We start from the raw sequence: 25,159 nt of genomic DNA on the forward strand, positions 1-25,159 counted from the left end.
TAAGGAACTTTATGAAAAATGACAAAAAAGGGCGAAAAAAATAATAGCACCACTTCATAAAAAATGCTTTAAACATAAAATATAAACTTAACAGTAACAAATTCATTAATAACAAGTGATTGTATATTAAAACTACGCCGATCCCATTAATTTAGTATTTGGTAGTGTATCCTTTATTAGCAATAACAGCTGCGCAACGCTTTGGCATGGAGTCAACCAGGTCCTGGCACCGTTTTGGGGTTATATTGCTCCAGGACTCCTTAATCACGGTCCATAGGCTATCGTTATTAGTTGGCTTAAAAGCTGCAACTGCCTTTTTAATATCCGACCAAAGGTTTTCGATGGGATTGAGGTCTGGCGACTGCGCAGGCCACTCCAGAACATGAACTGATTTATTTTGGAACCATTCCTTGGCTTTCCTGCTGGTATGCTTGGGGTCATTGTCTTGTTGGAAGACCCATTTTAGCGGCATATCATATTCAGCAAAGGGTAGCATCACCGTCTCCAAAATATCCACATACACATGCTGATCCAATATGGTTTTTATCCAATGTATTGGTCCAACTCCATAGTAAGAAAAACATGCCCATACCATTACACTGGATCCGCCGTGTTTAATTGCTTCTACTGTGTCGTTTGGCTTATATTCGGTGTTCCTAGGGCGCCTTACATTCGATCAAGATCCATTGCCACCAAAAAAAACCACCTTGCTCTCATCTGACAATAAAAAGTTCGTCCATCTTTCGCATGGCCAATTTAAATGTTCCTTGACGAACTTAATGCGTTTGGGTATGTGTCTCCCATTTAAAAAAAGGACCTTTCCTTGGACTACAGCCTTTTAAACCATGTTCCCTTAGACATGTGTGAACTGTTTGCACTGTTGCGGATATGTTGAGATCCTTTTTCAGTTCGGTAGGAGCTTTAAATGGATACTTCTTGCTCTCGGGCACTAGCCTTTTGAAGAGATGGGTGCCCAATGATTGTTTTTTCCCACGTTTTTCGGGATTCTCGTTGTAGGTGATTACATTTCCTATAATTTTGTTTGAGCATTGAAGGATTTGGCCAATATTTCTAAAAGATTTTCCTTCAGAAATGAGTTTTTTGATCAAGTCAAGTTTTTCTTCAGTACAGTGCTTTCCACGTCCCATTTTAATGATTTTTTTAAGGAAATTTTTTAAAAATCGTTTTCGAAATAATAGAACAAGTGACAAGTTTCATAACCACATGCTTTTTACCAAAGCAATCCTTCGATTATTATTGATTATTTGAAAAAATCGATAGTGGTGCTATTTTTGTTTTCGCCTCATTTTAGACCTTGCCGCCCAAAAAAAATTATAAAAAATGAAGGTATGAACAATTCAAATTTTTTTTTTCATTTTTGGAAGGGAAAAATATCTAGCATTATGCGAAAAATCAGTATTTGGTTCTATCGGTACCTTAACCTTAATTTATTTGATCGATAACAAAAAAAGGTATGGTGGTGCTATTATTTTTTTCGCAACTGTACGTACGTAAAATGAACTAAAAAGAAGCGGCAGAAAAGGAAAGGAAAAAAGACTGGGCGTCTACGTTTTACACCCCAAAAAGAGCAATTCACTGCTTGAAGGATGACAAGATATATAGCCTGCTATAATACAGTCACGCCAGTAATCTAAACAATTAAAACTGTTGGAGAAAAAGTTCTAAAGAGATAAGCATTGGGGCACGCATCTACGAAAATACAGGAATACAACATACCAAAAAAGTGAAACAAGATTTTATGGTTTTGTTAAACTAAAATCTCTCTGGTAGCTATCCACCGATTTCCAGATAATTCGGGACTATCTTATCAAACTATGCTGGTGACAAAAATGCTAAGGACACTTGTCTCTGCCTATCGCTATCAAGTTTATTTTCCAGCTAATTTTGTTAGTTTAGTTCAGCAATTACGACTAACAGCGGGCGATCGGCGACCCTGCTGCACAGCAGGTACTTTAGTCCTTTTTTGAAATGCAATTTTGCTATACCTGATTCCATTTCAAATTCCAAATGTAGTACACACGCTTCAACATTTAGCTGCGCTTTGCATAGGACATCGATTTGTATCAAGGGATAGCGGGGATTATAGGTAGAACTCTTGTTATTAATGGTGCAGCCGGATCTTAAAGTCGCTCGGGATCAAAGCGTTTCTATAAGGCCAAGGCGTGAACAATTATGCCCTAAACATTTGGGTCAAACACTAGCCACACCCAATTCCCAATGCTTCCGCCAATTTAGAGCATTCAATTCAGGGCATCGCAGCAGGTTGTCGTTTTTTAATTGAGGTTACCCATCGCGAGTTCCTGGAAGAGGAACAAGATCTTGGGCAGATTTTCATTCATCTACAGCATCCGTTAGCTCTAGTCCATGCCGCATTAATTCTGTTCGAACCGATATGCTGTCCAGTCCCATACAATTCAAAGAAAGCCAGCAAGACGGCGCGAATTCGTAAACGTACATAAATTATCGAATAGCAAATACATATCTAGTACGGGATTCTAATATAAATGCTTATTTAAAATATATTAATAATACATCCTACTTTTAAAAAAAATCCCCTGAATTACTACACCTACCACGAATATTCTTGAAATACAAGACAAGCGGAAGGAAGTCCAAACAAATAGTAATCAGCCCACAATTTTCGCTACCTAGCACAGAAATTCTGTTAAACCGTTGAGGAAAACCACAAAAACTCGTGGAGATCGTGATAGCCGAGATGAAGGGACCAAGTGCACAGGAGCGCATACAGAAAATTGAGTTGTTTCCTGCGACTTAAATTGCACATCACGACCCTGCGGCGTGGCAAATATGATTATTGATAAGCGTCGAACAACTCCATTTCCAGCAACGCATTTTATGTCAAATTGTAGGAGTCTCGCATTACCGCCGGGCTAAATCCTACACTTTTTGAACAAATTTTCGAGGCGAGTCAGCGTAATCAGAGATTTCCAACACCTTTCTCTCTCCCCCCTCATTTCCAACCGAATTAATTATGATCCTCCGGACGACAAGCGTATCAAATGCGCTTAACAGCTTTCTCCGCATAATTCTGTGACTCCTACTGGCCACGCTTGACCTAATGGGTTTATACACCGAGATCAGCACGTATATGGAAGTGAGACCGCAAAAACGAAATAGCTAATATAGCTATCAGCCTAGTAAATTGAGGGATCGATGCTCAATTTATGGATAATCCAGGGTAATCACTTAGAAAAAATATATTTTATTTTTTATTAATTATATACCTCATATAATTTAGCTAATATATATATAATATATATAATATAAAAAAAGCTGCAGGTCCTTTGGCTATGTACATAGGTTCATTTTGAATTAGAAGTAAAGGGTAATGCCAACAGATAGGAGAAAATGGAAAACAATTTAATTTTCTTGTAAATGCAAAATTCAGAATTTCAGAACAAAGGCCAATTGCTACCACAATCACGCCTGAATTATAAATCGTCACTGTCCAGGGACCAAAGACTATATGTATTTCTCATATAGCAGACACTTGGAAGCGGCAGATGCGCCGGGACTATAAATGTGCCAATGTCAACGAAATGCACCTCTATCTCAATTCGCTCGGACAATGAAAACTAAATAACAATCAACGAACGCCCACCAAAATCAAGGTAAATTGAATTGAAACGATATTCAGTCGAGTTGCATTGAATTGAAATAAACATGAAAATGACAAAAAGAAATGGTTTGCCTTGCGAGGAAAAGCCCAAGCCAGACGTTTCCAAAGACCACAGATAATAAAGACACCTACTGTCTGCTGTCAAAGAAATAAGATGTCACGCATATAAAACGCGACCAGCAGGAAAAACATCGTGGGACATGTATACGTTTGCAGTTAAAGGAGACCACCAGTGCGGAGGAGTGAGTTCCCTTTTTGCCCTTTGTCCTTGGTAGATATAGGCATCTATATAGATAGCCGTTTTGGTTTGGCAATGCGGTCAAAACATTGTCCACGAGAACAATGCCATTTGGGACCGCCCAAGATTTCTCGGTCCTCAAATACCTAAAATTACCTTGAAATGAGCAAGGAATACGCGATACCTATGAGTTCTTAGCTGCTATTAGCATGCAGGGAAACTGTCATGTAGGGATGAGCCACGCAGGACACCAGGCTAAACAGTCCCTAATTGAGCCTTGGTGACTGCGTTGCTTGTTGGCCAAATATTTATATACAATTAGCGAAACTGGCACGAGCTGGCCAGCTGCAAGATGTGTACTCGCATCCGTAGTTTTACAGTGCAACCAACCACCTGGAGCTCAAGAACACTCTCTGATGGAACTTATCAAGGCCTTCTTCTACCAGCATCTCCTGGTCGGTCATCAACGCTAAAAATAATACCTACAAAAATACAAGCCAGACGAAGCAAGCCAATCCAAGCAAATTTTATGCTGGTATCTATTAGTATCTCGAATATTCGAATTCCTGGTAATGTCAATTGATCTCCGTCCTCTTCCTGTTTGAAAATCCTTTCTGTATTTAGAATCGGAACTGCAAATGCCATCAACTCTTAACTCTTCCGTTTTTCCGTGAAATATTTTGACATTTTCTGTGGTTTTTTCAATCCTTTCTCATTCACACTTTTCGGCGGAAAACACAGGGTCAACATTGTTTGTCCAATGGGCTGTCCTAACTTAAGTGGCTTAAGCATTGTCTTCCGGCAAAACAACACAACTTTCTGGTATTCATTTCACACTGCAGTTTGAAAGAGAGATTCCTTACCCGAACCCGGACACAGACCCATCTCTCGCCAATAAAATTTGCAACTAATTTTTCTGCCCACTTTGATGAGCATCCGCGTATGCGTGAACAAGAAGTCGCTAAAGCTCGTTAGTTGGTCTGGCAATTTGCGATTTGCGATTTTATTTTGATTTGTGTTGGCATATCTTGCATTCATCATGCCCGTGCTCGAACGAATCCAATGAAACGAAAGCCGAAAGCGAGGGCAGTTATATAAGATGTATTCGACTTTTAAAATACAAGAGCCCCAAACTATTAAAACATGAAATTATTTCACTATACATATTGCAAGCAATAAGTAATTGTTATACTATTTTAGGCAGATCTTTAATACAACCAATGACAGTTTCATTCTCGATTTTACACAATATTTTAATATTACTTTATCACTTACCGAATGAATCACAATGAATTTGTAAAATTAGTTACCTGTAAAATACAAAATAAAGTATTAGAATATTACCAGAAACAATTTACAACAAATAGTTCTTTTTGTCTGTTTTAAATATAATATAAAACAAAAAAAAACCTAAAACCCAAACCTAAATGCATAAATTGGTAATTCAAAAACCCTAATTAAAGCGCCAATGGGGAGAGATCAAACACTTTCCTTTACAACTTTCGAGCCAATTAACTAATAGTTGGTTGCCCGCCCTTGGCAGCAGTAGCGGAACCTTTCAAGAAAACCTCGCTGAACTAAAAATGAGAACCAATCAACACTGCACTTCGGTTCGGCGGCATTTTGCCATCTAATTATTATCAAAAAGCAGAACGATCTAAGGTGCCGACTACTAAGGCAAGAAATTTAGGAAAAATGCGCTGGACTGAGGAAAAATGAAATGCAGATCGGGAGATGCTCTAATTAAAATTGAAATGAAGTGCCCAAGATGCAGAGCAGCGAAGAAGGTCCCTTCTCAGGAATACCTGAGAACACTCTTTTGGGAGTCGATGGCAATAAATTGTGAGCCCAGACCTTTAAGGGTGGTCCTGGTCCTTCGTTGGCACGCTCGTTTGGCCTCGGCTTAGGAGTTACATATAATCAGGACGAGGCACAATCCAAAAACCAAAAATCCAAAAACCCAAAAACGGTAAGATATTACAATAAAAAACGCATTTCTTTTTGTGCGTTCCCTCATAACCTTTACGGGTTATTTCCCACTATTATTTTTGGATGTGATGCGATGCTATGCGATGCGATGCCAAAATGCGTCCAACATTCTAGAAATAATCCCGCGCTGGCGCAGCCCACACACGTCTCCGGAAAATAGAGGCTAGGGATTAGTATTTGCTTGTATTAGGGTCCTAGGTCCTAGGTCTTGGGTCCTACCCTACCTCGACTATTACTAATATTATGGCCTAATGGCCACATACCGTAGAACAATCGGAGAACAATAAGCGAATGCGTTAATTTTGGCATTGAAACGCAATTGCGCGTATTAATCGATTGACAGGCGAATCGGGGCCATCCGAAATTCCAAATCCCAAGGTCCAAATCATGGAGATCAACGATCAACTCTCTTAAGGAGAAACTGATTTCATGCCCGTAGGGATCGAGGCTCGATATTAAACAACGTGCGCCTTGTTATTGTTATTACAGCTGCGATCAATTAACCAAACAAATCGAGACCGGCTATTTAGCCGTATATATACGGTAGCTGTAAAAACAAATAACCCAGGGCAGGGCAGCTCGATGCAGATCGATTCCGTTCGATTTCGTACGATCTGCGCCATATTCGTGAGTTTTGGCCTAATTAATTGCCAATCATAAAGGCAGTGCAATGCGGTCGTAAACGAATCAGTTTTAAATGCCCCAAGTTCCCATATTCAGCGTGCATTTGTACAGTTCCAATTATTTAAGTTTGCGCCTCGAAGGGAAGGTCGTTCCGCGTTTATTCGAAATGTGTGTTTGGCAATTAATTAAATTAAGTTTTCAGCGAAAAGGCTAAAGGCGTGAAGCAACAATCGCAGGACTTGGCAATCCGAATAGATGACCCTCTTTCTTACATCAAAATTGATCAGTTTGATGAGGAAATTCCACAAGGAATTCCATTAATTTATTAGCATAGTACACAATGTTGATTAATCAATGATTTTTTATCATAAATATTCAGTAATACATGGAAGACGACCGCGAAGATAAAATAAATAACCAAGTCTTCTTTAACCCACTGGGGTTCCATTTTCTTCACAGGGAGCATCCCCACAGGAAGTGTTTGAAGTATTTTTGCACTCTCTCGACTCGTCAACGTTAACGTTAACAACAAACAGCGATAACATTTTAATTGCACTGATCTGCAGATCGCTTGATCTTCTGGGCAGTTTGTTAATGTCTCTTGGCAGCAGCAGAAGCAGTGAAATCGAATCGCACCACTATCAACTGGGATCGTGTTGAAAGGCTCTAATAAAGTTGCACGTTCGCTGCCTGTCTCCTTATCGCAAAGTTACTGAGTCTCCGGAGTGGAGTTCATCGATCCGTTGCAATTATTTATCGGTTTGAATATCTTACATCATCTTATGGCCGTTCGCATATATTAATAACGAAATTAACCAGCCACACCAACTTGGCACTTGGCTAATCTTAAATTTAGCGGCTTCACGGCTGCTTTCCTCCTCACATATTGCTCCCCTTTTTTTAAGTGCGGCAACATAAGAAATCGATTTAAGCCTCCTCCTCTAGAGGGAGACACTCATTCATATCTTTGACGTCTACATGCAAGCTTATCAGCCGGCAATGAGCTTGGAAATAAGTCAGGCAGATAGGAGATCCCTGGCCGATTGTGAGCGTTGTGGATGTGGAACTATCGCATCCAAAGTGTCCATCAGATAGGGGACAAGTCTGAAGATTGTAGCAAACAAATGTAGGACACATGGAGAGCGATTGGACCGGACCAATGATCCCGCGATTCAGTTTAATAACTTGACATAAGGAATGCTCTTTACAGGGGAAACCCCTATACGACTATTAAATACAGCGCATTATAAAATACTACTTTGTTTAATCCAAGGGCGGAATCTCAATCTCAACAAAAAATGCTAGAAGCTAAAATTCCCATTAACTAAAGTCGCAGGTCCCGGGGAATGATAACCTATAGTGATATCGCACTTGCAGCGCGCACATGTCGGCGGCAGTAAAACGAAAATAGCTGCAGCCGATGATTTAATCATTGGGCATCGATCTTTAGATCTTGGACCGGACATCCATACTTCTTTTTCAACACGCACGTGTGTCCTAATTGCCAGTCAGTTACAGTTGCAAATAATCTGTAATGCGGGATCGCCAGCCAACCGAATAATGTATGCAGGTCTGAAAAGCTGAAAAATGGCCAGTTGCATTAACAGTACGCTTCCATGCTCCCATGCTCGCATGCTCCAATCGAAATCCCCAAATCAATCTTATATGCATATTGCGGTAAAGTAGAAGACTGCAATCAAAAATCAATTCATAAACATTTGCAGCGTCCAGACAGGAGACGAAAAGAAGCCGAGGCATGGGCTCAATCAAATTTGTTATAAAACTGTGAAAGTCTGCGACAGCGATCGGAAACAGGACTCAAAGTCAAAGGCACAGATATATGCGATTTGCATGCGATTGAGGCAACATTATGCAAAAGATCGGATGCCGCGGTCATTGCTTTGCATACAAACCCCAATTCTGCGATTCTGCCCTGTACTTTTGCAATTCCCATTACCAAGTCCAGCCGAATGCAATTCCGAACTGAACCAGAGGAGCCCAAACTAAATATCAGTGCCTGGCAATCTTGTGGCTGCAACCCCGACACAATTCAATCATTTCGCTTTGGACTCCCTGGCAACGTGGGACGACCGACGAGGTCGCTTGATCTTTAGCGCTAGATTAAACGATCAGCGGAGACAGCCACCGAAAGACGCAGTCGTCCTACGAGTTTGACAGTCTACACAGGAAACAAATTTCGACTCATAAAACTGATTGTAAGGACAAAATAAAATATATCAATAAATATAATATACAAATATATGCATATGGAATTGCATTTGCAGGGCGTAAAGCAGAGCACAAGCTGAAAACATCTGATTGAAAATATCGAATTTTTTTATTATCGGTGTGAAAGTGCTGAAAAAACTCAGATTGTGCTTGCTGTCTTGCTGTTTTCCCCAAACAGCAGCTTCTTCGTTCGCCGATTGTGTAGGTTGATCTGGAATGAATCGATCGTGGACCCAGCAAATTATTTCACTTGCGCCAACCACTCGAACTGCTGGTGGTCTCAATGTACAACTTGATTTCTGTTTCCTTTGCTGCACTGGCAGTTTGATTTGTTTAAATTTAATTATGCATCGATTGCCGATCGCCGATCGCAGCGTAGGTAGATCCGTTCCTGGGTCCCCGAAAAAGTAAAAAAAAAAAAAAAACAAAAAAAAAAAGACGAGACATCTAAAGGGAAAGGAAAGGACAGGACAGAACACAGGTGAAATTATGATGGTTGCCAATGTCATGCCGTTTCTCCCCGATCTTGATCAGACTTCTCCGATTTGATTATCATCGTCGACGTGCTGATCGTCAAACCGCCAAATGATGATCGATGCCAATGTGTTCTGGGCCCTTTCATGCTTTTTAACCATTTCTGGCACAGAGCGATTTACATTTTGTACTCCCATTTCTTTGGGAAACGTATGAAGCGATCAATCAAAAATGGAAAGAGCCAAACGATCGATCGCCAGGGGAAGCTGTGGCAATTCAAAGAAGATCCTGTGACAGAACACAAAACTGTTTATGAACGTTTGATGTGAGCAATGTGATAAACTGCGGTTTAATTTCATTGTATGCATACCGGACATATGCATGAACCCCCTGAACCGATCTCATTCCAGTTAGTCTCATCCGATTCGGGTCATAACGATGTCACCGCGTGATGTACAGTTTGTTAGAATTTGAATTGTTCGGAGCGCATCGTAAATTGCTGCCCAGGATCAGACAGTTAAGGATGGGCTGTGTGTTAAGGGCCCAAGAACGCGCCACTTCTTTTTTTTTTTGCGCCATTTAGCTTTTATCGTAAAGAAAAAGTGCATCTAAAAATGTTGCGTTAGTGCGCTAAAAGAGGTATTTAAAATACTATGCTAATCAAGAAACCATTTTATTTCACCTAGGATGATCACCTGAATTTTGGAATATACTTTCTAACAGAAGCCAAGCAGGCAATCGGTTGCCAATCGATTGGATGACACAATTCTCGAGCATTCACATATTTGTCATTTCCGCCCAGTTAAAGTCCAATGCAATGTAAACTACTTGGTTAAACAAATAGCTGGGCTAGATAGTGAGCCATGCCACAGAGATATCTTTTAAAAATTATAAGACCCCATATGAACATAGGTATTGGCCGCAGATAATCACACCCACATTAGGGATGCATATCAGTTGCTTATATTCAAATTCACTTGAACAAGACAACATAGAGTGTTTGAGGAAGATTTGGTGCGACGTTTACGTTTTATGATTTCATTTTCGAATCGGTGGAGGGGTGGGGACAGGGACAAGAGTACTTTTAATGGCGGTCCACTGATATCGCCGTGAGCCGCGTGCCTCGGTTACTTCGGCGGAATTGTTTGCACTTCGTTGTCTCTTTATAATGTAAATATATTTCCATATACGAGTATGTGAATTCGGGAACTGTATCGGGATCGGGAATCGGTTAAGTGACTGCGTGGGTGTTATGAACTTGCATAATTGTGCCGACTGGTGTGTCAACAAAAACCGACCGACCCGCGGCGAGTGAGCAAACATTTGCCGAGTGTGTCAAACGCGCGTCGATCAGTACCCGTCGAAGAAACGGCAAATTTAAATCAATAATTCCACATGCCCGGCGCACGCGATAAGCTAAACCACGCTACTTTAACTCACTTCGCATTGCAGCACAGCACAGCACAGCGAGTACTCGAATTGACGTTTCTTTTTGTTAGCAAACGGAGGCTTAGGACCGACTTTACCTCCTCGACACGTCATTATCATTAGGCCCCGACCATATATCACAAGGTCTCTCCCTATCTTGATAAATGACTCTCCCGCACCTAAATTATAGCCTCCCAAATCTCCATAGTGCAAATAGCCGCCAGCTCCTTGGGGCTACAGACAATTACTCCCAAGTCTCCATGTGAGACAGATTGATTCTGTCCGAGGGCATCGGGTGCCATCAGGTTGCCATCCCAGGTGCAGGGTGCTGGGTGCTGGGTGCAGGGTGCAGGGATCCCATCCCGTCAGCCGAGATGGTGTGCAGAGTCCAACGCTTCCAGTCTTTCAATCCTCCAATCTTCCAATCTTCCGCCGATTGAGCGATCGTCGATCCTTGGACTCCCGGCATTTATTTCTGGTTAATAACGCCGAGCCAATAGCCGATATCTAATGCAGCTGGCCAACATAATTGAAATGAAATCTTGGAATCATGATGATCCCAATAACAAGTTGAAAGCTGTACAAGTTCGAAAGTCTTGTGGCTTGAGGTGTCGTTATTAAATATATATTAAAAACATTACAATGTGTTTCAATGGTGCAAAAAGCATTACAGCTTTTTCATTGATTATATTGGGAAAATCCAAAACTGAATCGGTTTTATCTACCATAAAATTGAATAGCCCGGCTGAGCGGAGACCTTAAAAGTGACTTTTGTTAGCGTTTTAGGGATTTAATCAGCGCCGGCGCTTCAAGGAGGCCGCTCACGCCTTCTGCGACGCCCATTTCCACATGTATGTATATATAAGCTATGTGTTACAGTATAGCATGCCAGTCATATACCAAACAGAAAACAGAAAACAGCGTGAAGCCTGCAGCTTGTTGGACTTCATCCTTTAGATCAAGGCATTGCAGTTCTGTTTCGGCTCCGAAAGATCCGTCTATCATCATCAACGGGCGATTATCGGTGCTGGTTGTAGTGGTTGGTGGTGGTGAATCGGCCGCTAAAACAACAGCGGCGACATCAACCGAGAAGCCAGTGAGCCTGTGAGCCAGTCAGCCGGTGAGTCAGTGAGCCTTTGAGCCCCTGAACCACCGAACGAACAGCAGTCAAAACTCTGTCAGACAGTTTGTAAATAGTTTTCAAACCGCATCGCGATAAAGTCAGTCCCCCCGCAGATCCTCTTGGCGGGTTGAAGTTGCTTTAAGCCAAAGACGCGTCGAGTTAGATGATGATGATGGCTCAGAAGCTGTCTGGTCCATTTCAGAAACTGTGCCCGACATTTGCACCATTATAACTTTATCGCTTTTGGACAGATTGTTGGCATGGCGGGTCTTGTGGTCCAGCCGTTTAATGCTCCAGCGGTTCACCGTTGCACTTTTAGAGGAGGATGCTGCGGATGAGATGTTGGGCCGTCATCGTGTCCGATTTGCAGTCAAAGTGAGTGATGTACCTGCTGCCAGAATGTTGATGATCATGAAGGCTTAATAGCATTAGGTTCAGCCCTGCTTCTGCGGGGATGGGATGTCAATAAAAATTACCCACTGTGGCAGCCAGGTGAGCCGCGGCTTAAGGCTTAAGCTGCTTCTGCGACTATCGATCTACAACTTCCAATCTTCTAAAGCTACTTGTAATTGCGCTGGCTGAGCGCGGATGTGCCGGTTAATGTTGGCTTTGCATTTGGCCACCTCGCGCAGTGCGCGGCAGCTTTTTAAAAAGTCATTTAAACTTACAAGCTTGTTAAGCTTGCCCCAAATCCTGCTGCCGGCTCATTTCACCATTGGGGGCATACCGTTTAATGCAATTTCACGTCGCTTTTTATCGCCGCGTAAGTAGGCACTAAACGGCAGCTCTTTAATCTCAACAACGTGGCGCGTATACTTCGAAAAACCAAAAATCGAGAACTCTCCTGGCTGTGTGCAGAGAAAAAAAGGTGCTATTCGCAGTGCAAAATAAATGGTAAGAGATATTCATGAAAGAACTTTAAAATTTGCAAGAAAGGGTTCATCTATTTTGGAACAGAAGGCCTTCTCGTCTTGCCAACGCGAAAGTATTTCCGACTTCTTCATCAACTTTTTCTCGCTGTGTGATCAAAAAAAGTAAAATGAACTTTTTGTGAGGTTTGGGCTTTCAGCCAGCGCAGCCAGCGCAGTCGCGCCCACCTTGTTAAGCGCAAAGGACTCAGTGCGAACCAGCAGCAACTGACTAGGTCGCTCTTAACAAGGCGCACACTTGCCTGAGATCTTGGGGATTGGGATTTATTTTTAGTTACGCTAAATTGAACCGTGGCCAGTGGCTCGGCTTGGTTGCTCGATCAGTTGCTTGGTAATTGCGGATTAAATGCATCGCGGGTCCTCATCATGAGATTGCTTTCGGTGGGGAGATCTGATTAAGAATATTTCAATTAGCTCGCTCGTGAAGCTGGGTGCCACCTTCATATCCATCACCAGTTGCTTCAGTTATTACTGCTCCTGCTCTTTTGGCCAGTTGCTGGCTAACTTTCCCATCGTTCGTTCCATCGATCGTCGCATGGAAAGAAAGTTTCTGGCAGTGGCAGTACATTGTAGCGTTTGGAGGCATCGGTTTCTTTTCCGTTGATTTTTTTATTTAGTATTTTTGATTGATTCGATCACTCGGGGAATCTCTTACAGCTCCTCTTGGCATGCTAATTAAGTCACTTGACCGAAGGGGAAGCCATTGAGGTGCCCGGTTGCTGATTCCAGTTAACAAGGTCCGATTAAGTGGGCGTGTTGCGCTTCGGAAAGGACTTCGGACTTAACTCGGCTTTTGATCCGGGTAAACGTTTTTAATTGATAAACTTTCCATGTAACCTACATCCTACATCAGGTGGGCTCAACTGTCGGTCATGATGCTTCGATATCACATAATGATGTTGCCCCGAGCTTTACTCAACTAAATCCTAGTACTTTTGGCGCACTTTGAGGCACACCCAAGTAGAGGTCATTAAAATTACCTGCTGCTTTGATCACAGAAATTATAAGTGAAGCTAGAACTTTGTTAAAATATTGCTAGTATTATAAGATGACTTTTGCCAATACAATAGTTGTTATAGCTGTTTTTGCCCTCACTCCTGCAATTTCTTCCTGTGCAGCTTTGGAATACATCATAATCCAGCGAAGGCAATCAAGCCATCAAAATACCGCAGCAACCGAAAACACTTTCATTAAACTAAATTTTTATTGTGCCACCACACCAGAGACCGAATTTAAAACTGGGAGCGGACGATCACAGGGATCGTCGTTAATTTCATTTATGACCAAGCGATCTCCAAAAAGCTGACTTTAAAACTTTGACCCAGTTTCCCCGTTGGTTGTTATCATATACGCATGCTCGATATGTACACACACATATACATATATGTATATTCCCTCTACTTGGCCAGTTGCAGTTGGCTTTAAACCAAATTGCTACAAATTACACAGTTTTCGGGCGCAAAAGTGTGCCGCATGCGTGGCAGGGCAGCGCAGCAAGTTTTCCCCCTTTTGCAATTAAACTCGGTCTGATGCGGCGATGCAGCAGATTAAGATAAATAATATCTGATGATAATATCCGCCATGCGTTCGCCGCTTTACAATAACTCATGGAGTATAATCACTTAGGTCATCGGGCAGCATGCCGCTAAACTAGTTCGTATGGATCTGCTATCTGCTGCAGCTCTCCAAATGTTTTTTTATGGCGACTACAAGCAGAATAGTTCACCACTCACTCTTTTGTATGAAAGCTCTATATAACTGCTTTAAAACGAAATTTGAAATTAAACTTGCGGTATTTTATCTGTCTGAAACGGCTGAGAACGAATTTCGAATTACGAATGTCGAATTTCGAAAAATAACTTTGCTTTTGAAAGTGCCCCTCTCACACACACATACGCACATGCATACGCACACAGACCTTGCAGTCGAAGTCATGTTATATTTATGACATGAAATTGGCATCGAAATATGTATTTTTTATAACCTATTAAATAAATTTGCAATAGGTACATACATATGTATGTATGTATGTGTAGCATTTACCCGATTTTTAAATTAACATGTTCCTAATCGGAAATATGTAGAGCTCGACACAAGTTATCACAGAACAAAAAGGTATACATATAAAATAAGCGGAAACGATAAAAAGGCATGGTGCAAATAGTTGCAAATCTTATTTGCATTTTATTTACATTTAATTTGCATTTTTTCAGAAATTAAACAGACACACGAACAAAAACGGGGAAACACGAAAAAAGACAGGGAAACCGAAAACGCGCAAAGCAAAATGTTAGTTTGGATTGCAGTAAACACTTTATTTGAACTCTGCTTTATTTAAGCATTTTATTTAATTATTTGCATAACTTTAAATGATTTTTAATTATTTCGATCCACGAAAAGAAAAACACAACCGACGCGCAATTTAGCATCGAAAAACTAATGTCAACTCTACAAAAAGCGCCGTTAGTCTGCGGGTCAATACAATGTGATCAGGTGCGAGAGGCGCAGCAATAGAAAGTGCCTGATTTGGAGACTTTTTACCAGCACATATGTACATATGCATGTGCGTTGATTGATTTTGCAAAGTTGGAAATTTTAATGGCACAAGAAATATGTATTGCGATAAGTACGTACATTTGATTACTTAAGTCCAATATTACTTAAACAAAGATATTTCGTGAGGCAAAGACAATTATATTTCTTGATTTTAAATAATTTCAGTCCGCCCGCAAAAACACGACCGACCCACGCTATACCAAAGATTTCTTGTCAACTCTACAAAGAAAAGGACATAGTAAAATGGAAAAAAGCGCCGTGTGCTTTTCTGTGCGACAAAAACAATCTGATCAAGTGCGAGAAGCGCGACTATAGTAGGAGCGTGATTTTGTATGTACACATTGCATTTCTGGATTCGTACGGCTGGCCATTACGGTAATTACATTCAATACGTTAGGCTGTCATTTATATCACGAAATACGTAACAAATATGGGTGGAGTGCGTTTGATTATTTGTTCATATGAGGTGTTCTTAAACAGTGATTATGTTATTCGTACTAAACAATTTAAGTAGAGAGCTTAAGCAGCGATTTTAGACGTTAACTTTATAGTTCGATTAGTACCTGAATAAATAAGAACATACTAACATTTTATATTGGGCGCCTCAACTATTTGCAGATGTGGCGAATCGACAAAGTGGTTATCAAAGATTACTCTTGGGATCCTCTCCTACGGTTTTTTGCTGTATTATCGGTCGGGATACGACCAACGGCAGACGATACGATATGCAAGACCTTTTAGCTGTTTAAAAGCGTATTGATTATCATTAGTTAAGTTGTTAACTGATTTCGTTAAGAGATTTGTCAGCCGAACAGCCCGTCGGAGGATTCCGATTGCGCTGGTTAAATATTTTAATGTGATTTATCTGGCCGACTAACAACAGCAAGACAACAAGGATCGTACGGCCGATCGAGCCATAAATCAGGCTGGGCTTTTGCGGCTAATGAGACAGATTGCCTCCTCTTCGGGACTCGAATTACTCTTTACCTTCACCTTTACCTTCACCTTTCTTCTGGTTCTCTTTGCTGGGGTCACATTCCGGTGGTCCTGCAATAACGCAACCGATCTGATGCCCGATCGCAATTGCAACAAATATTTTATTGTTATTTGATGAGCTTGGGCCAATGATGCAATGGTTGGGTCAATAAATTATAAGCCCGATGTGGCCCATTAGAGAATGATCTTGGTATACACTCTGCCGAAAAATGCTCACTATGGATTCTTAATTCAAAGTTCACATCTGGTGAAGACAATATAAGGACAAACTCGTTAAGTCAGTTATATAGTTTTTTAAATTACTGAACATCTTTAAGCATAGGAAATATATTAATTAATTAATAATATTTTATAACCTATCAGAAATTAAATTAATGCCTGTTTTATCTAATAAGGAATAGAAACAATGCACCGTCAGATATTTGTATCTTAATGTTTGCCCAGTGCACTTGGTCGTGATCTAGATGGGAATCGACCACCGGCTGCGTTTCGTGTGGGAGAAGCGAGTCCTAATCCTTGGTTAAAGCACAAAAAATAACATCACATAAATAATGCGCTCAATGGGTTCCACTTCACATTGAGTTTGAGTTCCAATTTCGGAAGGAGTTGTTTTTACAGAGCCCTCTGCATTTTTTTCACAATAAATCACACAACAGACCAATTAGGTCCGCACAATTTCCGATGAATGCTACCCGCAAGGAGCTAAAAAACATTGCTTTGGCCAAAAGAATCTCTTCCAACTGCCCAGCTCAATTGCAACTCAATTAAGTAAGTTCTGGATCGCGGGTTAACTAAATCCCTTTGCGTTACAGATATTTGTTATTATCAGTTATCGATGAGCTTCGTTAATAACTAGATTTCCTGTTTACAGATCATTTTGATTAAATATCTAAATACTTGTCCAGTCATAAGAGCCATGACTAAGTAAACTATCTATATATTTCAATTTCTTTTGTACATTTCAAAGTCGGTGGGTTTAGGGATGGTTCGATTTATAAATACTTTAGATTTTAATTTCAATTTTGGTAAATACTTAAAAAAAAAAAAAAAAAATTTAACTAATTTCTCAGCTTCCAAATTCCACAAGCCAGCAGTAAAGTCAAGAGGCGCCACAGATGCACTTGCCGCAGGGAAACTGCTGAGTTTACCGGCGCGAATCCCAGCCTTTGATTGCCCACATCGAACTCAGTGTAAAAACGACCCAGAAACACATCTCCCATGACCCAGAAGTCCTGGTTAATGGATTGAATGGCCAGCGAACAGTAATATCCTTCCTGGATGATGTAATACTTGGCTGGGATCCTGAAGTCCACGCCGTTAATGTTGATTATTAGATCCGGGTAAGAAGTGGTGGAACTGCATTGAAAAACTCCCTCCGAATCAGCATTAAATAATTGAGAAATCTGAGCATATTGCGATAGCGGAGCTATAATCAGAGATGTTCCAGTATCCGCAATGGCCGCGGCAAAGGTGCTAATGAAAGTACTACCGATTTTGATATAATCCGTTTGGAACTTCCAATATGCAGTCTCAATGACATCCGTATAGGTGAGATAACCACTGTAAAGCGAGGAATCAGAACCGCCCAGAATAAGTTCACCTCCGTAGAAGGTTACGCTGCCGTTGTCCCTCAGGAAAAATGAAAACACTGGGCTTTGAACAAGACCCTGCTGTATCATGTTCTGAAACGTGGGGGTGACTCCGTCCACGGCCAGAGACGGAAATCCCATGCCCAGTATTCCATCGAAGTAGGCATCTACGAAGTTGGTTCCCTGCTCGGTGGTTACCTCACCGAACGTCTGACTTTGCACCGTCAGGCCAGCAAAGCCTACACTGTCCACGGATAGATAACCAGAAACACTGCCAGTTCCGTAGATTATGGAGAAGGTCGTTCCGTTGGCCACATAGCTACTGGATTGATTTTTGTAGAAGACCTGGTGATCCTGACACGCTGTGCTGTTACACGAGCTTCCCGGCACCCAAAGGTTGGAGGAACCGGTGTCGAATTGTACCAAAAAGTACTGGGCAGGGGTTCCAATGCTAATGTTTCCGTAATATTGAAAATTATCGAAGTTGGATAGGTGCTCCGTGGGATATCTATTGGCGGAGTACTGGCGACTGTATTTCTGCTGAACAAAATCCCTTTCTGCCACAATATTTTTGTGGCTGCGCTTGAAGTTTGGCGATCTCTGAATGGGTATTCGGTGTAGGGCGGAGTTAGCCTCGCCAACCAAAACTAGAAGTCCGGCCAGGAAGGCCAAAATCTTGAATTGAAAACTTGCCATGTTCCCAATGGCAAACGACAAACACGACTGACTGTGATTTTACTATCTAATGGGCTTCTTATAAAAACTCGAAAGGAAACGCGCAAGTCGAGTGTCTCGACTCTCCGATACCCGCTACCTTGCCATAAAAGAAATTAATTTTGAGAAAATCATTTTTGAGACACCTGTAGGTAAGTGATCCCAATCCCACAATGTATATGCTTTAAAACGCTTTCTTTTAGATTATGCATACCTCTTAACAGATCAATATACCCCTGGTATAACTGGTATTAAAGGTGAGCTTACCGATAACGATAGTGTAGTGTGTGTGATTCCCGCAGTTGTAAAACAATCAATCAAGTCATTTTGTAAGTACTCTACATTTCAGCTAGGCAGGTTGTAAAGTGCAATGTATACAATTGCACCGCTACTTAAATTATTTAATAAATTTAGTTTGGTCTCTCTAAGACTGAATACCTTCATCATTTTGCCTATGGATATATGTATGTATTTCACCATTTGACTTGCTCACTGCGATAAGTTGCCTTAACTTTTATATCTACGTGTTATCAATGTATGATATCACCTTTCGTTAATCCTTAATTAAAAATTCCACGAAAGTACGATAAAAACATTTCTTTCCTTGGATACCGACTGACTTTTCAATTGCGGCCCTTGGTTTCCCCAACTTTTCAATACAAATGTAAAATATTAGTGAACTTAGGATTTTGTGTAACTTAGTACTCTTTAAATACTTTATTAAGTAGATAACTTCGCATTCAAAGGGAAAACACTGCCAGCTCAACGGATTCGCTCTGGAACCTGGCTGGGGAAATGGTAATTCGACTGGCTGTCAATTCCTAATGGAGATGTCAGGTTCCACTTAAAGGTGTGAGAATATCTATGGACCTCGGTGAACTGGACCCACCAGGACGTATACAAGATGTACGAAGAAAGCCAGGCGTAAGACAAAAAGTTATTGTATTAAATGTATGCAGAGATACCAAAAAGGCAGAGGACAAAGGTCAACGAAAATGTAGAGGATATCGGTGTGTAAAATATGCATGTATATACGTAGTGTGTGCTACGTGTATTTGTACCCCAAGGTGTCGGACACTTGATTAGCCGTGACCTAATGTTGCACTACACACAATGGGCCATGATGAGCACGGGTTTTCTCCCGTGCAGCAGTGTCAATTGGAATTAGTTGCGCTACCTATCGCTACCACGCACATATGTACATACATACGTAGATGTTCAGGGGCGGCACAAGAACAGTACTAAAGTTAACATTTTTATTGTAATAATCTGAAAACAACAGTGTCCAAACATGTATCGAAGAATAGTGACATTTCCTGAAGGTGGCCGCCAAATCCAGTATAATAACCACTATACTGCGAGTATTATTTCAGCTGCAACTGTATATATGTATGTAAGTCCAATGATCCTTTGCGTGGGTGCTGAAGTCAAACAAATTGAAAATTTATCACCCGTAGCGAAAGGCACCGCACACTGCATCCGAGGAAAAGAAAAAAACCGATGATGAGTTTGGATGGCAAGGCAAATGAATTTTTTACACTTTGCTACTTGCAGCGGGGGCGATCACAAATTCACTGAACCATTCGCAAATTGATTTCGCTTTGCCCAAATGTGTCAACCGAACAATGAATGGCTTCTTCTTAGATATTCTTCTAAGGCCTATGACGTTTGGGTATGGGCCTGGGTCTATCCCATTTCAAAGGATTTTCACACGCAAATGCCGACTGAAGAAGCTCGTCGTGAAAGTCATTGGCCCGCTGTGAACTTGCGATACACTGAAAGAAAAGAGGTTTACTGTTTATCCAGCAAAGTATCTATGGAGTAGGTGCAGATTTTTTGTTTCGTTGTCTGAGAGCTGGAGATAAATATCTTGGGCATGCTGTATCGCCCTCGGACCTCGGGCGCTGCGTTTTAACTTCAATTTCATTTCGCCTGATCGATTTTTGCACGCAAAGTGTGAGAGACTCCTCCGATTTCCGATTCTTAACCCACGAGTTCCTTTGTACTTAGGCTTTGAATTTATTGTGCAGTCGGATCAATATTTTATTGTTTTCGCTAAAACTTCCGCACCTCCTTGGAGTTTTCGAGGTGGTTCTGTTTCGGTTTCTGTTTCTGTTCTGTTCTGTGGTGCGTTATCAGTTTTCGTTCTTCAGGATTCGTTCTTCGAGGAGATCGAACATGAAGCATGAAAGCGCCGTCGGCAAAAGGGGGTTAAAGTGGGGAAGAGGGACAATGTGGGGAGACGGGAGGTTTGGGGAACCCATATCGGCTGCAGTGTCGGCCACATGCAAAACAATAATCGATGCCAGGCAATTTGGAGGCTTGCCGCAATCATTCCATGTAAAATCGTATTAAAGAGTGTAGTGCACTGGGTTTAGAGGGTTTAGCGGGTTTAGAGGGGGGGCTTTTGGGGGCTAAGACCACGCCCCCAGGTGCAACGCCCTGGCTTGTTTGATTTTGGATGCGTTTATTCCGCAGCCCACGGCTTCACTTCATTCCCCAAGTGAATTTATTATGTGATTTTGATCATTTGACATAATCTATTTAGCGTCTGCTCTCGTGATCCTTTGAGTTGTGAATTCGCGATTCCCCATTCGCCATTCGCGATACTCGGCCTCGGTCTCGGTATCCCTCCTTCAGTCCTCTGAAGTTTTGGGGGCATAATTTGTAATAAGATAATTTTATTTGCTTTGCCCAATGACTTGTGTTTGGGTTATGAATTGGTAGGGAGGTTACAAGCTGGTATTCTTGGTATACTTTGGAGTTAGTCGTCGCTTATGTATCAGTGCTTCTGCAGTCGAGTTCAAATGGTCAGGAGAAAGGATTGGAAGAAAGGAAAGAAGGAAAGAAGGAGAAGATTCTACCCAAGAACAGCTTCCTTGTGAGTCATCCTAACCATTAGTGTTGTCTCTAGCCATATCTATAAAAATTAGTTTTCACTGATAAGGAACACACGCAGGCCTAAAAAGACCCAGAGGAACCCTATAAACTCCCCAAGCAAGTCATAACTTTCGCTAACGAGATACAATCGGGACTTCCATTTTAATTTTGTAAACTTCTTAAATAGCTACGGATCCTGGGTCCTCGAAGGATGCTGATGTTGATCCACCAGCCAGCCAGCTAGCACGCAGCATTTTACGAGCATAACTAATGTCCCCGGAATCTTACGACTTTCACCTACCGCAGCAGTTCACATTCACAACTTGTAACCCTTGAGATACGGGAGCGTAGCCGTAGATACGGGAGCGGTGTTTAGGAAAAGCAGCTACTAATTGATACAGAAGCCACAGAAGAAAGGGACACGCGCCCTGCTCCAGCGATAGTATCGGCTGCGAGGACGACTAATTAGGGACTTGGGAACAAGGACCCACCGCACGCAGAATCCTTCGACAAGGACAATGGTATGGTTGCGTTTTCACCTTTTTCCCATACACCGTTCCCTAGTACAGAGATAACAACACATCTTTTTTAGGACGTTTATTTGTATACCTTATTAAGTTCTTAAGCTGAGATGGCAAATATGAAGTTGTTGCAATGTTTTCTTCCCTGTGTGCACAAGTTTGTTTCTGTTTCTTCGGATTGTCGGATTTTCGGATTGGTTTTTGGCAGCCTAATGAAATGTTTGCTGCTTGACCCACATTGCCAGTCGGAGCCGAAAGACCGTTAATGCCAGTGCAGATAGTTACTAATTGCTTTTTATTAGTGCGCGCGCGTCTCCTTAACTGTTTTTGGCTGCTCCCGCAGATCAGTGGGGGATTATATTCCGCAACCCCAATCATTGCATTCAAGGGAACTGGGACTCCAACTCCAAGATTGGATCGGACTCTCAGAAGGAACCGGGCGTTGATCGATAGCCATCACTGGGCTAAGTTTGTGGTCGCGATCTCGATGAACTTGTTTTTTCAATTTGTTTCCTACCCTCTCAAAGGGTATACCACGTTTGGCTTTGAAACAATAAATAACTGAGTGAAGCTCATTGATATGCAGCCATGGTATATGCCACGTTGCATTCAAATCATAACAAGCACATCTGTAAAGGCAAATGCTTCTCAAACGGCTAGATTTGTTCTAGATACAATTGAGTTGGCCATAGAACTGATTTCGAATGAAGAAACCTAAATTGTACAAAGTGTGTACAAAGTCGCGAGCATCCGACTCCGATATTTGCCTTATTTTTTTGCTCATTTTTACATTTTGGTTTTCCCTTCGCCTCGCAAGTGGATCGTTTCTTTTTGCATAAAACGCGCCCCATTTACTTTACATGCCAGTGAGTTGAGTTGATTTTTGAGGCGAGTGTTCGGAGCACTTCACTTGGAAGATGATGGCTGGTGCTGGTGCTGGTCCTGAAGATGTGGACCACCCAGGCTGTTGGCTGTTGGCATTGGCTGTTGATATGTGCCACCGAGGTTGGCCAAGATCTTTCCTTGAGTCTCATTTTTCGCCACTGGCGCTGCCCGTCTTTAGTTCGTTTTGGGACTGCAAATTAGAAAAATGTTGCGCAAAAATCAATAAAAACTAATGGATGACCAAATTGGAAAGCCTCTTGAGTAATGGCAACAATGTGCGGATAATTGTGAGTGGAAATGATTGGGCATTTGGCGCTTAAGTGATCGTTTAGTCTTGTAAATGAACATACAAAAAATGCCCCGATAAAATTGCATTTACAAAGCGGCATTGCCATTAACTAAAAAACGAGGAGCCCACATTCTTCACATCGATAAGGCATCGATAATAATCAGCTTGATTATTAAAAAACGTTCTTAAAATGCTCTTGGGAGTACATAGATGTACTCGTATAAATGTACACCTACCAAACTTAATTTAATTTATTAAGTTTCTCAACGTCAAGATTAAGTTATTTCCCACAATATGTCCTCGCCTTTAATTACTTGATGCCATCATCAGTATTTTCTTATTACCTCGACGGGTTGAGTCTCTGTTTTGTCCCCTTTTTCATTCAATGAGCATTGTAAAATGTCTCCGCAACGTCAATTTCAATCGCGATAAAAATTCTAAAGTTCAGCAGCAATGACGGCAATGACGGCAATGACGGCAATGAACAAACTGGCCATTAAAGTGGGCTCAAAAATTCTAAAATTGTAAATTCAATTAAATTGACAAATTTTTATGATCAAATGACGAGCAGTGCAACTCGCTTCATAAATCAGTTCACGTAAACAGAAAAACCAAGGAAGCTGGAAAGCTGCGTAGTGAACCGGACTGCCGATTAAAAATGCGTATTAATTTTTATGAGCTAACCGAGCAGAGGAGCTGCTTTCGTTTCAGTTTAGTGGATAGCAACTGCAGGGGATCGAATGGAAGTTGAATTGCACAAGTGTTGTGCAGAAAAGGGATTATTAAAAATATTTCATTACCCCAGTTAACGAGCTCACTTTGCTTTAAATCTGCTCTCTATTTACGTTGCCATAAAGGAGGAAACTATCAAAAGAATCAATCAGCTAGGCCAAACAGCCATTTTAACCAATTGCGACGCTCGTTGACCTATAAACTATAAATTCGTTTGTATTATTTGTCTTTTGAGTTGAGCTTAGTTGCCTGCTTACTGACTTCTGGACCGGACATCCGTCCAGAGGCCGAGGATTCGGCTCAATAAAGTTCCAGGTCCAAGTTCGGGCGACTCATTATTTGCTCCCTCGTTAACAATCCAATTCCTTTCGTTCTTTTCGAACACTCTATGTGTATGAAAATGGTTGGTATTCTTCTGGCCGGAAACCCCGTCAGTGCACTTCCTTGGGTCATCACAATTGCGTACTTATGCATTTTGGACCGGGCCAGTTAATTGAGTTGTTCGTCGCCACCGGCTCTTTATGCAATTCATGACCGGGCATTGTTGCTTGCGCATATCCTGCTGTTCCTCGAAGTCCGAAGTCCCTGCCGCAGGACCACACAAACTGAACTCCATGGACTCCTTCATTGTGCCAGTCTTGTTGCGCAGGCTTCGGTGGCCAGGATGTATTTCTTGTTGTTAGCATAATTCTAAATTTTTACGCTTCCAATTTCGAATATAATCAGAAGTACAGATATGTTTGAAGAGCTTAAGCTTTACTTTGAGCTCACTCTCTCATCTTTACTTATTTATGCTATGTTGTAATGCTATTCGTGTAATTGTTTGCTGAACTTGATCGATAAGCGCGAGTCCGCAGTTGTCGCACAAATTCTGAACATCAGCTCACCCAATCAAGGCGAGAGTCATCCTTCTGTCCTTCTGGTTTTCCCCTAAGATACCCGATGGTGTCGTGCTGGACTCGCATCAATTAAAGCCGCACCAATGTTTTCGCACCCGCAAATCGATTAATTCCGCTCCTAAATGCGATAAGGCACAAAGATTCAATGCGTATGGGATCGAAATCGGTTGGGCGCTTTTTCCGGCGACCACAAGTCACCGGGGACCCCGGCTGGGCAGTCAATATTTAACTTTGAACTAATTATTTCAATGGAAAGGCAAATAAGTTGATTTGGTGCAGTGCAGAGCGGCCAATCTCCCACCAAAATGCCCGATTTCGTGGGCTTCTTGGGCATGTTTTTTTAATTATAAGCAACACGCAGGCGGCCACCACATTTGGCCAGAACCCGCAAGTCTTCATTTAC

The 25,159-nt window shown here is 41.6% G+C and overlaps 2 protein-coding genes across 2 annotated transcripts in view; both read right to left on the reverse strand.

Annotated features, from left to right (window-relative positions):
• The window catches only part of LOC120456277 (ras-related protein Rap-2b), a 181,858-nt gene that overhangs the window by 129,186 nt on the left and 27,513 nt on the right, over nucleotides 1–25,159 (reverse strand). The window contains exon 2 of the mRNA XM_039643016.1: nucleotides 5,175–5,209. The gene's annotated coding sequence lies outside the window, so the exon portion shown is untranslated. The remainder of the gene's footprint in view (nucleotides 1–5,174; nucleotides 5,210–25,159) is intronic.
• Nucleotides 17,145–18,559, reverse strand: LOC120456280 (lysosomal aspartic protease). Its single transcript, XM_039643020.1, has one exon. The coding sequence runs from the start codon at nucleotides 18,530–18,532 to the stop codon at nucleotides 17,306–17,308; it is 1,227 nt and encodes a 408-aa protein (XP_039498954.1). The 5' UTR covers nucleotides 18,533–18,559; the 3' UTR covers nucleotides 17,145–17,305.

This window comes from Drosophila santomea, chromosome X (assembly GCF_016746245.2).
Source record: "Drosophila santomea strain STO CAGO 1482 chromosome X, Prin_Dsan_1.1, whole genome shotgun sequence".
Classification (NCBI taxonomy): Eukaryota; Metazoa; Arthropoda; class Insecta; order Diptera; family Drosophilidae; genus Drosophila; species Drosophila santomea.